The sequence below is a fragment of the Lutra lutra genome, chromosome 8 (genome assembly GCF_902655055.1).
Source record: "Lutra lutra chromosome 8, mLutLut1.2, whole genome shotgun sequence".
Lineage (NCBI taxonomy): Eukaryota > Metazoa > Chordata > Mammalia > Carnivora > Mustelidae > Lutra > Lutra lutra.
This window is the reverse complement of record NC_062285.1, coordinates 124684943-124700992: the sequence shown is the minus strand read 5'-3', so window position 1 is coordinate 124700992 and position 16050 is coordinate 124684943. Positions and strand designations below refer to the sequence as shown.

The following is a 16050-nucleotide window of genomic DNA, read 5'->3' as shown; positions in this document are numbered from 1 at the left end:
TTCTGGTCCACTGCTCTCATTCAGAATTGATACAACTGAGGGTCGTAAGTAACTTGATTCAGTTAATGGCTCTTATTGGGTCTTTCCCCTCCTCCAGAAACTGTCACTAAGACAAGAATGTGAAAGTTAGTAGTTTGAGAGGTGGTTCCAGGAACTAGCAATAGGGGAATAGGGACCAGCAAGAGTATTTCTCAACATTATTCCAACCACAGGATGAAGCAGCAGAGGTAAGTATCTACCAATTTGCATATGTCATTAATTGAGAACTGCTTCTAAGGGTCCATTAAAAGCTTGAGTACTTCTAATGTACCCCCTCTTATCCTCAAAGCAAGCTTTGGCAACCAGAAAATGCTCTTGGGGGAAAATCAGTATTGGTTATCTTATTTAATTGTAACTGGTTGATTACTTTGACTTCTTCAAATTTAATCCCAATGAAATTAAATCATGAAACTGGAACATTGTAAGAGAGCTTTGAACAAAGGAAAACCGATATGAATCTAGTCTCCATATTGTGAAAGTTAGAAATTACAGACTTCAATTTCTTAGGTTAGTTTCAGTTATAGAAATGTGAGTTAAAATGTTATTTAATGTTTGGAGAATTTAAATACTGTGCTGAAATTGCCTTCTCAGAAAGATAAGGAAAATTTGTTTAGAGACTATTTAAATTCCTATGAGCACAAAAGTACTAAGAACAAAGAGCATTTCTGGAGATTTGCCAGGTAGGGCAAAGGTCTTTAAAATTAAACTATACATGCTCTGATCCTTGTTACTGTAGTTAAAAACTCTAATGAACTTTTGTCATTCTTTTGGCTGGCCAGCATCTGAACCCCATTCTATGTTTGGGGAATTTTTGACCTTGTCTTGATAGGATGCAAAACAATCTCCCACTAAAAGAATTTAAAGTTCCAGATAATCACTTTTCTAGCTTTCTTTGCAGTCAAGTATGGACACATGGCCAAGGATGAGCCAAGAAGTTCCCTTCCCAAAATTTGAATGGGGGATCTAGTGATTTATGGAAGCAGGAATGGTAGACAACCATCTCTGAATGCAATGGCAGTTGCAGCAAGATAGTTTCTGGGGGCAATTGTGTTGCTATGGTAGCTCTTTCAGTGACATGTGAGATGAGATGACATAAGTTGAGGCATCTAGTAATTGGTAACACCGGCAGTGTTATGTGATGTCCTCACTTGGCCAGGTCTTTGAAGTGGTTAGCGTTTTATGTCTGGCTGCTTGTTTTCCAGCTTCCTCAGAAATTCTGTAAGCAGTTATCTTTTATGTAGCCTAGTGAATACTTCAGTGAGGTAAAGCTCCAAAGCTGATTTCAGCTAGCTACAACCCAAAGAGTTCAAAATTCAGTATCAGGAAGTAGGGTGTTGTCAGCAGCAAATGCGAAAATGTGCAATTGGCAATGTCAGATTTCTCAACATACTGCTACTCAGTACTAAGAAAATAAATCTTTCAAATGCCTATTTCAGATATGACCATAGGAAAAATAAACTGGGAGATTATTCCAAGAGGCAGAACCAGGGATCATGAAAGACAGGATGAAGGGCATTCCCTGTAGAGAGTAGAAAGAGGGTCAGCCTCATTGACTGAGAGGAACTCACTCCTCTCCCAGGCAGGAGTCTCACCATCCCTGTGTAGTCTGGATAAGATATGTGTTATGGGGAAGTGACTGAAGTGGTTTTCTGCTCTTGCCCTTTCCCAATCAGACTGTATATTGTAGTCTATTGTTGAACCATGAAGAGCAAACACAGTAATGGATCAGAGGAGACAAATGAACATTTGTATTAATCATGCTTCTAGCTTCTGTAAACTTGATGCTTTAACATCTGCCCTGCATGCATATGCCAGACACACCTGGTTCTGGACAACCCGGTAATATGCCCGAGTTACCTTGCCTTGGCAAATTGCCTGCCTTGTTACCTTCTCCATCTCCCTCCAGGAATCCTCCCTAGGGTGTGACTTTTAAACACAAGTCAATCAATCCAGAGTCTACACCCCAACTGCTTTCCTTGTAGGGTTCTCATACCCTGGGTCACTATATACCCATCCTAAACACCCCAGGGCCAGGCAACTAGGGGAAGCCTCTTTGCCCACCGAATTATTCAAAACAGCCAATCTTAAACCCGTTCACCTGCCTCATCCATTTCTTCTTGCAGAAACCACAATAAAACCTCTTTCCCATAGTCCCCCCCTCCCATCTGCCTCATGACTGACCCACGTACTTCTCCACGAAGCCACCTTGGCAAGATGTATACTCGCTCTTGGAACTGTTTGAGTGTAATAAATTATCTCTTTGATGACACTCTTACCATGACTAAATAATGGTGTTAAAACTACATTACCCAACAATCCTGGACTTGGATGTAGTAACCTGATGAAACTTTAGATTACTTCCTCTTACGGAGTACGTGAATAATTTCAACAAAGGCCTGAACACCTTTTAAGTTTATGTAGAGATATCGGGCGATCGGAGAGGTGGACTACAGCAAACATTGTTGGTTTTCTACTCAACATCCGTTACTCTCTCCTTTCAGGCAAAACACCAGTTTTATTCAGGTATTAATCCCGCTCTTCACTGACTCAAGGGATCATGACCTTTTTCCTCCTCCAGAATTAAATTCCATTTGGTCTGAGCCAGTCTCAGTGGTCTCTTTCCCCTTGCCAGTGAATGACTCAGGATTGAGCAGGGATTCCAGGTATGGACAATAGGAGATGTTTTAGGGGGGTTCTGGAAAATTTCCCCAACTGCAAAGAGGACACTAGATTAAGTGGCTCTTTCTGTTAGTGGACATTGCTGTGCTGACAGAGCTGGAACTGCAGTAGTCACTTTACTTGTAGCAAACCTGAGGATAAGGCCAATGGCAAGAAAAGCATAACCAAAGACTCACCAGAAAACAAAGCCAGAACAATAATGTATCATGGTTGTAGCCTACTCTTCATTTGGACTTCTTGATCTGTGAGACAGTACATTTTCTTTCTTAAACTAGTTTGAGTCAAGGGCTTTCATTACTTGAAGCCCATAGCCCATAGCCCATTCCAACAAATCTCCCTTTTACTAAAAGTTGGTAAGAAACAAAGTTTTCCAAGAGATAGCAGTGTCACTCTAAAACTTGTAAATTTGATCTTTCATTACATCAATTGCTGTAATTACTTATGTAAAGCATGATTGTTAAAATTGTACTTGTTCACCTACATTATAAAGTGTTGATTACAGGAAATTCTGTTTGTTCACTTAAGCTGCCTATGAACTCAGGAACCTTTTGTTGATTAATTCCCCACTCCAAATCCTGGATGAGTGTGCTTATCAAAGAGAATCTTCACTGACTCCTACAGCTGTTGGAGATAAAGCTCTGATAGCACATCCAAGCGTTGTACAAAGCTTTGTTCTTGCACAATTTGCAAACTTCTCATATTTGAACCACATCTATTTCTTTGACACGGATTGTTCATTTGTCCGACCACTGATACATTCATGTGCTCTCTGTATTTGGATTTCTGATTCTGGGGCCCACTACTGAAAAACACCTAGATGCTCTACATTCTTCTTCCACATTTAGTCCTTTGTTTAACTGGTTCGTGGCCAAGCTAAGTCAGGGCTGCTCCTGACAATCCTTGAAGTAGTCTATTTCACATACTCAGGGATTTTCGCTGTGCTTGCCTGACAAAGCACACACAATCCCTACCTGCAGCCCCTTTTTTTTCCTAGTAACTAACTACCCACGGCTTTTAAAATTCACCCAGGTTTAAATTAAAGCAGCAGCCACCCATCAAATTCAAACTAATATTGCAAAGGCAAACAGAGTATCCTCAGCTTTGAAATGAGGGGCAGGAAACTTGAAGAAATGGTTCATTTCATTTGTCAAAGATGTAACTTTCGGGACGCCTGGGTGGCTCAGTTGGTTAAGCAGCTGCCTTCAGCTCAGGTCATGATCCCAGCGTCCTGGGATCGAGTCCCACATCGGGCTCCTTGCTTGGCAGGGAGCCTGCTTCTCCCTCTGCCTCTGCCTGCCACTCTGTCTGCCTGTGCTCACTCTCTGTCCTCTCTGACAAATAAATAAATAAAAATAAAAATCTAAAAAAAAATGTAACTTTCACCAATTCATGAAAAAGTAGTAAATTGCTTTAAGCTTAGTTTACAGTATCATTATCAAGAGTCCGTACCATCAAAATACAAACTGAAATTCCATCCGAATTACATGAGTTAGGTAAAAATGTATGAACCAAAACATCTAAATATAAATTGTGGTTATATGACTGTGTACAACACTCCAACTCTGTGAAGGACTGGCATCAATGTCTGATAAGACATGTGACTGTGAAAATATTCATGTGAATCAATGTGCATATGAAAATATTCAGGGCCCATTTTATAATTGTATAATTGTGTAATTGTAATTGTATAATTTTTGTAAACTCTGGAGGTTGAGAAAGAGATTTCAGGCACAGTCCTTTAAAAATAAGGAACTAAAAGCAACGAAAAAGAATAAATTCCTCATATCCAGCAACACTGATGAACTTCATCAATATATTGAAAGGAACAAAAGCAAATGCAAAAGAATACGAACTATAGGATTCATTTCATGCTATGTTCAAGGTGGGCTTTGGAAAAAACGGTTATGAGATGCTGTATCTTCATTTAGATAATGGTTAAGTGGGTGTATACATCAGTCTGCACAGGTTAGATGTAACTAATGCTGCCACACTGATGCACTTGACATACTTCACACTGTTGTGTGAGCCCAACCAATAAATTGCTCTTCAGTAAGGTATTTGGTAAACTTTAATTAATAAAACTTATAAATATTGTTAGAACTGAAGTTTCACAACAGAAAAAGCCATGTCTGTTTCACTTAACACTGGACACCTCACCAGAGAAGAGTTCAGCCAGAGGACGGTGACCAAAGAGGTTGGGATACCATATACCAGGAAAAGAACGACCACGATAGAGTCTAACAAGTCTCTCTCCCCGGTCCTTGGGTGGTGACAGGGAGTCCCACCCTGTTTCAAGTATGGTACGTGTCATACAAGGTATGGAGGTTTCAGTCTTTGGGCAGCAGGAATGGACAGGTCTTTAAGGACCAACCTACTTGTGAAAATGGCTTTTGGTCAGCCCACTTTTGTAAAAGGCAGAGCCCAGATTTCTGCCAAAGAGAAATCTACTCTGTGGAACAATACAAATGGAATCAGAGCTGACTGGAGGCTTTTTGGAGAATTGTCAAGATGAACCCTTCAAGCTGGCATCGGTTGTAGGTGGGACTTTGGAGAGAACATGTTAATTCTATTAAGTTATTTGCCAAATGAGCCGTGTGGTGAAACCTCTTCACCATTTCCTCTGAGTGTATTTCTTTGCAGAGAATGAACATAAATGCTAGGTCCTACTTTTTAAGGTTAGCACGATTGGAACGGTCTCAGTTCCTCTGGGCTGCTGTAACAGAATACCGTAAACTGGGTGTCTTATAACCAGAAATTTCTTACAGTTCAAGAAGCTGGGAAGTCCAAGATCAGGGCGCCAGCACATTCAGTGTCTGTAAGAGCCTGCTTCCTGGTTCATAGGAGGCCGTCATGTGTCCTCGCAAGGCAGAAGGGGTGAGGAAGCTCTCCCGGCCTCTTCTACAAGGCACTACGCCCACTCGTGAGAGCTCTTCCTTCCAAACAGCCTGCCTCCAAATATCATCACACTAAGGATTAGGTTTCAACATATTTTGGGGAAGATGCAAACATTCAGTTTATTCCAGAAGGCCAGACTACGTGTGCAGATAGCCAATATCATTACCTTCATTTAGTCTGCCATTTTTAAAAAATCCCTGAAAGACACAAAGAAAAAGGGCAATGGTAACAAATTAAATTAGGTAGGCTCCAGGAAGCTCTTGGCCTGGACTGAAGATGGCCCATATGGTCTAGGAAGCTCTCCTGCATCATGGTAATACAGATGGGATACAAATCAACCTGCCAAGCAGGAAGTTAAGAAACAGGGTTTCTTTCTTCATTCCTAATGGAATGCTCAGAATAAACCATAGCTTTCAAGTCCCATTTCCTCCCTGTATTTATCTGCTAGTCTCTATCCTTTATTTTTTTCTCCAACTTTCCCAGCCTGATCTTAGCTGGGCTAGTTTAAGGGGAGGAGAAGTCCAGTTTTCCGAAGTTAGGCCAGAGAGAACAAGGCAAGAGCACCTTCTTGTGGCTGAGTGACAGGATAGCAAGAAATCTTAGCTTCTGGATCTACCCCAGGGCAGAGATGCCAGGAAATGATGTGTGGGAAGTATAAGCTTTGGAGTTCTATCATTAAGGTAGGTGGCATTTTCCTTAGATCATTTTTTTAGCGCCACAGGGTTGCAGACCATGAAGTCTGAAGTGCAGTGAAAATAAAGTTTTGAAAGTCATGAATGTACTTTAGCATGAAGACTATCATGTGCAATTATTTTACTGTTGCTAAAGCAATCAGATAATACATTAGACTGATTTTTTTTTTTTGCCTGAGTGTATGACAGGAAAACATTTAAATCTATATAGATCAAATCATCTCTACTAGCATTGTTTACCTAGAAGTATTGCATAAACAGTAAGAGCGAGGACATTTAGTTTATATTTTCAAATGGGGCTGGATCATTTAAAAGTTGTTCACTGGCAGATTTTTTTCACCAACTATGTATAATTATAAACCATTTAGTAAAAGATTAGAGACAATGACGTTAATTGTTTTTCCCTCTCCAGTATTTAAGAGAAAAATCCTGAAACTGGTACAGATTTCTGATGTCAGGAAATCATGAAATATAGGAGAATATTTAGCAATCAGGGTGACTTAGCTCATGGTAATCAGCGTATGGACAATTATAATTTGCATTCCAGTTACTGAAGCTGAGAAAGCCTTGCTCAGGTTGAACATACGGTGAGTAGAAGAACTCTTTTCTAAGAAATAAGATGGAGAGAGTCTTTGGAGAATGGCTTCACTGAACTGGTAAGTTAGCTTCCTCCGGATTTTAGTGACTTCCCCAGTTCTTCCATAATTCCTCAGTGCTCTGGCCATTTTCTGGTAAGTCATGGTCTTCCGATTGCCTTTTCTTTTCCCCCAAAGTTGGGCAAGTTTTTCTTTGTTTTTTGACACAAACTGGAAGATGCCTTTGGTTTTATCTACCCACTGAATACAAGATGCCATCTCAGGATTACACAGGGATTCATGAAGGTATTCAAACAGTCGGAGCTTCTTCCTGCCTAAAATGGAGAAAAACAATGTCATACTCCACCATGTCCACACACAAAGAACATCTTCAGGTAGGGTCTGTTGAGTGACTACAAAACTCAAAGCTGCATTGGGACTTGAAAGTCAGACATCTGTTTGGCCCTACTGAAGTTTCAGTTGGACCGTACTTTGTTGGGGATGTTTAAAAAATTTTGTACTGTCCTTTACTGGAAAACGGAAGCCTGATGCCTCTTTATCCGAGTCTACCCTCGGTCAGTCTATCCGATTTCTTTGCAATCAAATCTTGACTACCCGTTCCATGTCATATTTTAGAACAACAAAACTGAGAAAATGAACTGCAAAGCTTAGTGGTTTTAAATAAAGTGAAGCCTCAAAAGCCATTTTCACAAAGCAAATCATTTTAAAGGGCTTTATCCAAATGAGTTAAGTTAAATGAGGTAAGGAATGTGAATGTATTTTAAAAAAATGCAAAACAGTATTCAAATATAAAGTAGTGTTAGTGAAATTAATATCAAAGACTTGGATTAGGAAGAAAAAAAAGACAAAAACTGTGGGTCTACCTAGTTATGCGAAATGAAAAAGAACAAAAAAAAATGGAGTGGAAAATGCCACCTTCATTGCCATCTTCATGACATTTTGGTATCATTTATGAGCAGTTAACAATGCGCACTATGGTATTTTTCATTGCTGTGAAATAAAATGGCACTACCAGAGTTTTTCTCTCTTTAGGAATATAGTCCTTTATATTTCACAATGTCTAGACAGAAAACTTTAGGAGGATTTACTGTGATTTTTGTTCAGTTAACTGGATGTCTTTGGCCTAACAGAAACCAAGGGGGACAGCCCATTTTGTGACTTCTGAATTGGCCTGTAAATACGATGCCTCACCAGATCTGCCAATAGCTTAACATATCCACAGCCGAATTCCCTTTTCCCCTAGAGAGAGTGGAACAGTGGATTCCCAAACTGCTTTGAACAGTCTCTGGAGAGTAATACTCTTGCATCAATCATCATTCATCCTAAAACCTCAAAGGTTTTTAAGAAGATTATCTTTTTGCCTTGTATTATCTTGAAATTACCAATTAAGAAATGAAAGGGACTTACCAAAAAAACACATCATGAATTAAAGTCACAGCCTTAAATAAACTTTGTCTCTTATCCAGTGGTCAAATCAATAATGAATCTTCACCTTTTAAAATGTTTTCAGTTTTGAAAAAAGTTATTTAAACTTATTTTAGAAAGTATGATGTGCTCAGAGTAAAAGATTCAAACAGAAGCACAAAGTGAAAGTAAAATTCCAGTCTATTCTAAAAAATATTTTTAAAAATAAAAAAATTTGCACATAAACATATGCATATCCTTTAAAAATTTCAGTGGTATCATATTATTTTGCTTTTTCAGTAAGTAATAGATCTTAAATTAAATCAGAGAACAGTCAGGAATTAGCTATAGATGGGTAAATACTCAGCTGTTGAAGTAACAACAGTTACTTCTGGGACATATCATGGAAAGAAGAAGAACATTTCCACTTATTCTTTGTGAATTTCTGAATACTTTGAATTTTTAATAATGTGCATTACTACTTTTAAATCATGGAATTAAAAAGGATTAAAACAAAAAATGTACCTTAGAACTCTTTATCAACACATAAGATATGCCCTCATGCCTTTTAACAGCTCTGTGTTCTGTTTTATGCTGTGTACTATTTTTCTCTGGATAATGACTCCCCAAATAATTTCAAAATTTCAGGTGGAAGAAGAAAATTCAAAAACCGAAAATTATGGGCGGTATGTCTCATACTGGCAAAGCTTTACACCATAAAACATCAATGAAAAGATACAGGTTTTTAGTTAAAAAATAATAGTGACAAGCTAAACACTTGGACAGAGGTAGAAGTAATATTCTCCTTGTATTAAATTACTACTAGTAATAGTTCAATACTCAATTCCAAAATCCAGTGATACAGATTTATTTTACGAGTGTGATTTTATGCATTATTCCTTGCTAGATTAGATTATTGCTGAATATTTAAAATTTTGTTCTAGGATACAGTATTCTAGGATACAGTATTCTAGGATGCAGATATAGGAACAAAAGTAGTTTTTCAAAAAAATATTTACTGAAAATAATTTAGAAACTGTGATAAAGTATCATTAAAACAATTTCATTGTAAAATTATGATGCATCTTACACTTCTCTGTACCTTAAACACAGATGCAATAAATAGGTTCCATTCTTTTCCTTAAACATTGTAAGGAACATCCTAATGTATATCGTGTACACTCGTGTACACGCGTGTACACGCACACACACCCTACAGTATTGTGAGAAATAATCCAGAGCCAAGCTGTGAGTGTAATGCTTTACAAGGACTTTCTCATTTAATTTTTACAGCCATCTTACAATCTTTGTACAATTATCATTATTTGTTCTTTGAGCGAGGACACTGTGGTACAAAAGGTTAAGTGATTTTCCCAGGCTCACACAATCAACCCAGAGTTCACACTCACTCAGTTATGTAGTCCCTAAGAGTCAAAAGATATTAACATTTAAGTTTTGTTAGTTACTGCCAAACTGCCTTTCCAAACTTGGTACCAATTTGTACTCAATCCAATAACACATGTGCACACATGTGGCCCACAATGTTGCCATCAGAGGCTACTATCCTGCTTTATCACTTTACCCATCTGTTGGGTGAGATCACCATCAGCTTAAATTTATGTTTAAATTTAAATTTAAATTTAAATATGCTTAAATTTAAATCAGGATTTCAAGTTTATGAAATACTGAATTATTATGAAACTTTATTTGCAGGAAACTTAATGGAGGAAACAACTTCCATACCAAGCCCTTCACAATTAGTGTTAAGATTGCTAAAACAACTTAAACTTAATGGAGAAAACAACTTCCATACCAAGCCCTTCACAATTAGTGTTAAGATTGCTAAAACAACTTAAGGAAAAGTTCCCCTTTCTACACCCCAAATATAGACACATTATTCATGAATACAGATTTACTTGAGTCAAGTGACACTCTACAGCTTCACATTTCTATGAAGCAAGGGGAAGGCTCACCCAAGATGAATGGCTTGGAGTGACTCAGCCTGTCAGAGGTCAATTATTCTTAATCACAGTACTAGATTATTTTGCAAACGCAGTTCTAAACTCAGATATGAAATCCCTTTAAAGCTGCTTTGAAGATGACTTGGTTCTTTTACCTATAGAAAGACTGATGGATCCACATACCTTTTCCTCCCTTTTGATGGAGAACAGCAGGTTGTACCACCTGATTTTCAGGGATGTTTGGCAGAGATGGATGAGTATTTCCTTCAAAATAGAGGTCCGCAGCACTGTTCTATATAAATAATGCAGCAGGATGTTAATGGGACTTTCCATGTGGCCCCAGCTGATGGCTAAAGTCAAAAGCTGAGGACAAAAAGAGTGCTAAGCATCTCCCAAATTCTAAAAAGCATAATCCTCAACTGTAGCCAGATTTATCTCCCAGAGCAGAACTAGCCTCAAACCCACATGAAAAGAGGACCAAGGGGCAGAAGCTACTCTTTGGCTCTGTGAAGACTTTCATACCATCCCCTTCCTATGAGAAAGAGGAGGGGCTTGCTTCCTCCCTTCTCCCTAAATATACCAGTGAGAAAGGAAAATTTTGAAGAATTATTAGTACAAAATTGAAGTGCCAGCACAAAGGGGAAGATGGGCTTTCACTCCTCTGTTGGATGCCCATCTGGGCAAGAGGAAACAAAGGGAGAAAGATGGCAGCCAAGGAAGGGCACAGCCAAGAGGGGACAGGAGGAAGCAGCTTGAACTGTTACCATTACATTCGGAAAGCAAATGTAGGTCTTCATGGGGTAACCTGATGATGATGATTTGAACCACCCCAAAATACCCCATGGAAGAGGCTTCCCAAGCAGGCAAGGAGTCCCCAACCATAGAGGCTGTGATATGTACTAGGGATTGGAAGTTGAAGAGGAAGCAGGGTGGCCAGATTTTGCAAATAAAAATATTGCTGTATTTCACCTGGTAACCCCAAGGAGAGGTGGAAGAGAGGTTAAGCTGGAACCTAAACTCCCTGTTCAAAGAAATGTCTTGTGGAAAGGCCCTAACAGAACAATTTAGAGGGTCAGGAAGAGGACATCTGACATAGCATGGTTGAAAGTAGTGACTGGGAAAAAAAAAAAAAGGAAAAGAAAAAAAAACCATTTCATATTTATACTGCACCACATTAAGATAGCTGGCATTAAGAAAACAATACAGGGACACCTGGGTGGTATAGTCCATTAAGTGTCCAACTCTTGGTTTTGGTTCAGGTCATGCTTTCAGGATCATGGGACTGAACCTTGTATCAGGCTCTGTGCTCAGCAGAGTCTCCTTGAGTTTCTTTCTCCTTTCCCTCTGCCCCTTGCCCCCCTCTCTCTCTCAAATAAAGAAATAAATCTTTAAAAAAAAAAAAAAAAAGAGGGGCGCCTGGGTGGCTCAGTGGGTTAAAGCCTCTGCCTTCGGCTCAGATCATGATCCCAGGGTCGCATCAGGTTTTCTCTCAACAGGGAGCCTGCTTCCCCCACCTCTCTCTGCCTGTCTTTCTGCCTACTTGTGGTCTGTCAAATAAATAAAATTTTAAAAAAAGGAAGTAATACAAAAGAACACATGAATAGAGAGATAAATTGTGGGAACACTTTGTTTACAGGGGGATGTAACAATATCCCTGAGCTGGTCCAAGACATGTAGCTAGCTCTGAGTTTAGAAAGGGAAACAGAGCAGGTTAATACAAGATTATAGGTAAAGCCAATGCAGGGGAAGTTTGGGCTTTGCCCTATGGCTTTTAGGGGAACCATATTATTTTGCAATTTTCCAAATGGACAAGAAGCAGTAACGTGAGAACCCTAAAAACACATCCTTGTAGAAGTCATTCAAACTCTGATGCTGGGTGAAGAGCAATGACAGAGGGCAGTTTCCTTCTTGACAGCATTGCCAAGGACCACCCGTGAGGTCCAATTTACACCACTGATGTTTGTGAGTTTTCTCTGCCCAGCTGCCTCTAAGCTGGGTTTCAGTGAACATACACTAAGTGGAAAGCAGGTGTGAAGAGGGAATTTGCCTGTTACTGGGAGATGATCTACTGGTACATGTACTCACTATTACTGTTCTCCAATTATAGACAGGTTCCTCTGTAGGCAGCATACCATAGCAGGTGGAATTTCCTCTGACTTGAGAGCAGTGGTTGATGAAAGCCAGGTAATTTTTGTAATCTAATTTAAAAACAGAGAGAGAAACTCCAAAAGTCAAAGTTTATAACTGTGTGTGTACCTAATGTATGTATGTTTATATATGCATATATGCTTATGTATGTGGTTGCATCATCATGTGTTCTCTACAACTTTGCATTTCCTTATGTTTATTGCATTATGCTGGTATCAGAGTCTTCTTTTTCATATCCCATTTCCCTTACTGGAGCACATGTTCCCTGCAAGCAGAGACCCCATGATTTCTTTTATTTTGGAACTTACCACAATACCATGTGTTAACTCAAGAGCCAAGATACCTATACTTCATCTACACTATCTTTCCATAGTCTACAGGGCAATAGGTAAGGAACAGTAAGAATATTTACTCTCAAAGAAAAGAATATTCTCCTGAGTAGAGTTATCTCCTGTATGGAAAGTCTGTAAGATAAATTAGAATAACCAAAAAGCCCACTCCAAACAGTTAAAATTATTAGATAAATATCAACCAGATATACTTAATAGTGCTGTATTTTTTTTATGTGCTAGTATTTTATGTGCTAGCTTTCCTATGTGGAATGTCATTCTCTATATTTTTTGCATTTTCGTATGTTACACTTTAAATTTACATAAGCTAGGGTTTAACCCTGCAAGCTTCTCACCTGTTAGAATAAACCTTAGATGCACTAGATAAAAATGCTCTTCTCTGTTACAATTATTCGTGTGTCTGTGTGACAAAGAAGGCATTTGATGTACCGAAAGCAGCTGACTGACACTTTACCTGGGGAGTACTGAAGATCTCCCGTTGAATGCTGCCTCAGTACCTCGAAAGCATCTTCAAAGGCTTGTCCCAGCTTGTCTTGTTCAATGCAGGACTGCTAGAAAGGCAGAATCCTCAAGTTATGAAATTATCAATTGAATTTAATCTTTCTGCTATAAAGGGTGGTTTCTTACCCATGACACTATTGATACGTGAGGTTGGCTAAGTCGTTACTGCAGGGGGCTGTCCTGTGCATGGCAGAAAATCTAACAGCATCCCTGGTCTCCACCCACTCACTGGATGCAGCACTCTCTCAACCCTGGTTGAAATCCACTGCTCTATAACATATAGTATTTAGAGAACAGTACTCATTCTACGGTACAGTATTTAACATTCTCTTAAAAGTTTAGTAGGAGTCATACTGCAGGAGACTGATTTGGAAAAAGGGATCAAGGAACTATCTTTCATAGAACAATCTGAATCGGTGCTTAAAATGGAAATGCTCTTAATTTCAAAAACATGTCCTTGAGACATAAAATTAAACTTTTTTTAACTTTAATGTGTTTGAGATGGAGACAGAGAGTGCGTGCGAGCAGGGAGGGGCAAAGAGGGAGGGAGGAAGAATCTGAGGCAGACTCCGTACTGAGCACGGAGCCCTATGCAGGCAGGGCTTGATCCCACCTCCAGACCATGACCCAACCTGCAACCAGGAGTTGGACCCTTAACTGACTGAGCCACACAGGTGCCCCCATATTAAACTCTTTTGTAAACCATTTCATACCCTTATAATCTGAACCACAGATTACTTTCAAAATGGAGCATAATGATCCTTCAAAAGGGTGCTCATCCTCCAAATCATCCAAGGAAAATTGGAAAATAACAACTTACCATGCTTCATTAATATATTGACAATTCTGAAAAAGATTAATAAAAAAATTAGTGTATTTAAATTACCTCTGAATTAAAATCTCTTACTCAAAATATTTTCTGAAGATACCCTGTAAAAACCAAAAGTACCATCCGAAGTCTCTTTAATGAGTACACATTTTTCTTCTTACAAAATTTCCTACAAACATTTTTTTTTTTGCTTTTTTATTATTACAAAACTTTTTAAATGTTGAAGTAGCTCAACAGGATTAATTACCTAAATGGCTTAACTTGTAAGAGTTTTAAAAATTACTGAGGAGAATATTTGAGTATTTAAAAATCCTTTTAAGAATTAAAGTATTTAAGGGGCGCCTGACTGGCTGGGTCAGAAGGGCATGTGACTCTTGATCTTGGGGTTTTGAGTTTGAGCCTCACATTGGGTGTAAAGATTACTTAAAAATAAAATCTTAAAGAGAAAGTATTTAAAAATTCTGAAAATCAGAAACCTTTTTACCTTAGCATAGCTTTCCATTTATAATGTTGTGGGTTTTTTTCCCCCAATCTTTCTGGTGTCAGCCTACTGAGAATCTGGTGAAGAAAGGCTTTCTCTCTCTTGAAATGTGAATCTACATTACAAATAAAATTCACTCTGTAAAACCCATCCATTCACTAGAAAAAAAATCCTAGGATAGGAACCCTGGTCTACTTTCTAATCCGTTAGATTTTGTTCTAAATAAAAAGTGATTTAAAAAACAACAACAACAACAACAACATTAAATGGTTTTTTAAAAAAGATTAACGTTCTGCAGACTAAAAACAAATAAATCTACATAACAAGAGCGAGCATGGGGGGAGGCACAATTGTTTATCTTTTTATTTAGCACAAGCAACTGTTTACACGTTATCATTTACCCCACGAATGCAGTGAGCTTGTTAACACTGCAGAATAGAAAGAGATGATATAATCCAACACACTATTATACATATCCATCAATAATTACATCAATATAATACATCAGACACTGAAATTCTATTCAGCTCTTCGAAATCACTATACCATGTCAGTTAAAAGAAAATGTTAACTAAGGTGTTAACTAACCTTACTGTGGTTATCATTTCATAATATATTCGCATGTCAGATTATCACATTTTCCACCTTAAACTTACACAATTATGTCAATTATATCTCTAAAAAGCTGGAAGACAGCTTTCCAATGTGAGAGATGTTGAACAATTTAGCAAAAACTTAAAAGAAAAAAATAAAGAAAACCCAGAGATCACTGCCTGGGCTATGATCCCTAATAAATATTATCAGTATATGTGTTTTTTAAAAAAGGCAAGTCAATGAAATTTCAATTAATTATGCCTCAACCCATATTCACTAAAGCAAATACATGAGTAGTGTTGTTTGAATCAAATACTTAAATGACTTTGACTAAAATACACCACAAAAGACAACTATTACAACTCTTTAAGATAGCAAACCCAAAGGGAAAAAAAAAGCTCGCAAACTCTATTGATTACTTCAATTGCTTAATCTTTCTTGTATCTGAACAGTTGATACAAGAAACATTCTTTAGGCCGAAAGAGAAAACTATCACAAGGTATTTTGAGAATCAGAAGCTAAACACTTACCAGGAAGACACTGCAGCTCTTTACAAAATAGATGTTTCATTAATATCAGAATCGTTAAGACAGAACTGTCAAGAACTCACTGGCAGAGTCGCATTAAATAGCTGTTTTTAAGGAAGTGCTACAAAAGGGGATTTTTTTTAAAAGATACAGTGTACTCACGATTTCTATTTCATGATATGGCCAACAGACTCCAGGGGCTATTATTTTGAAGAAACACGTATAAGTTTATATCCCATGGGCCAAAAGCATCCAAACAAACCCCATGAATCCCGCCCAGCATTAACTGCAGCACCTCTGGACCCCACAAACACACTGGAAACCTCTGACCTGCACAACTCTCGTTCATCCCTT

The 16050-nt window shown here is 38.3% G+C and overlaps 1 protein-coding gene across 1 annotated transcript; it reads right to left on the bottom strand.

The window, feature by feature from the left end:
• Positions 1-5344: 5344 nt before the first annotated feature.
• SPIC (Spi-C transcription factor) lies at positions 5345-15786 on the bottom strand. Its single transcript, XM_047742821.1, is given in 7 exon segments — positions 5345-6913; positions 6916-7215; positions 10450-10558; positions 12352-12464; positions 13219-13315; positions 14086-14111; positions 15700-15786. Coding segments are annotated over 6 exon segments (747 nt in total). The 5' UTR covers positions 14089-14111; positions 15700-15786; the 3' UTR covers positions 5345-6788.
• Between the last annotated feature and the right edge of the window lie 264 nt (positions 15787-16050).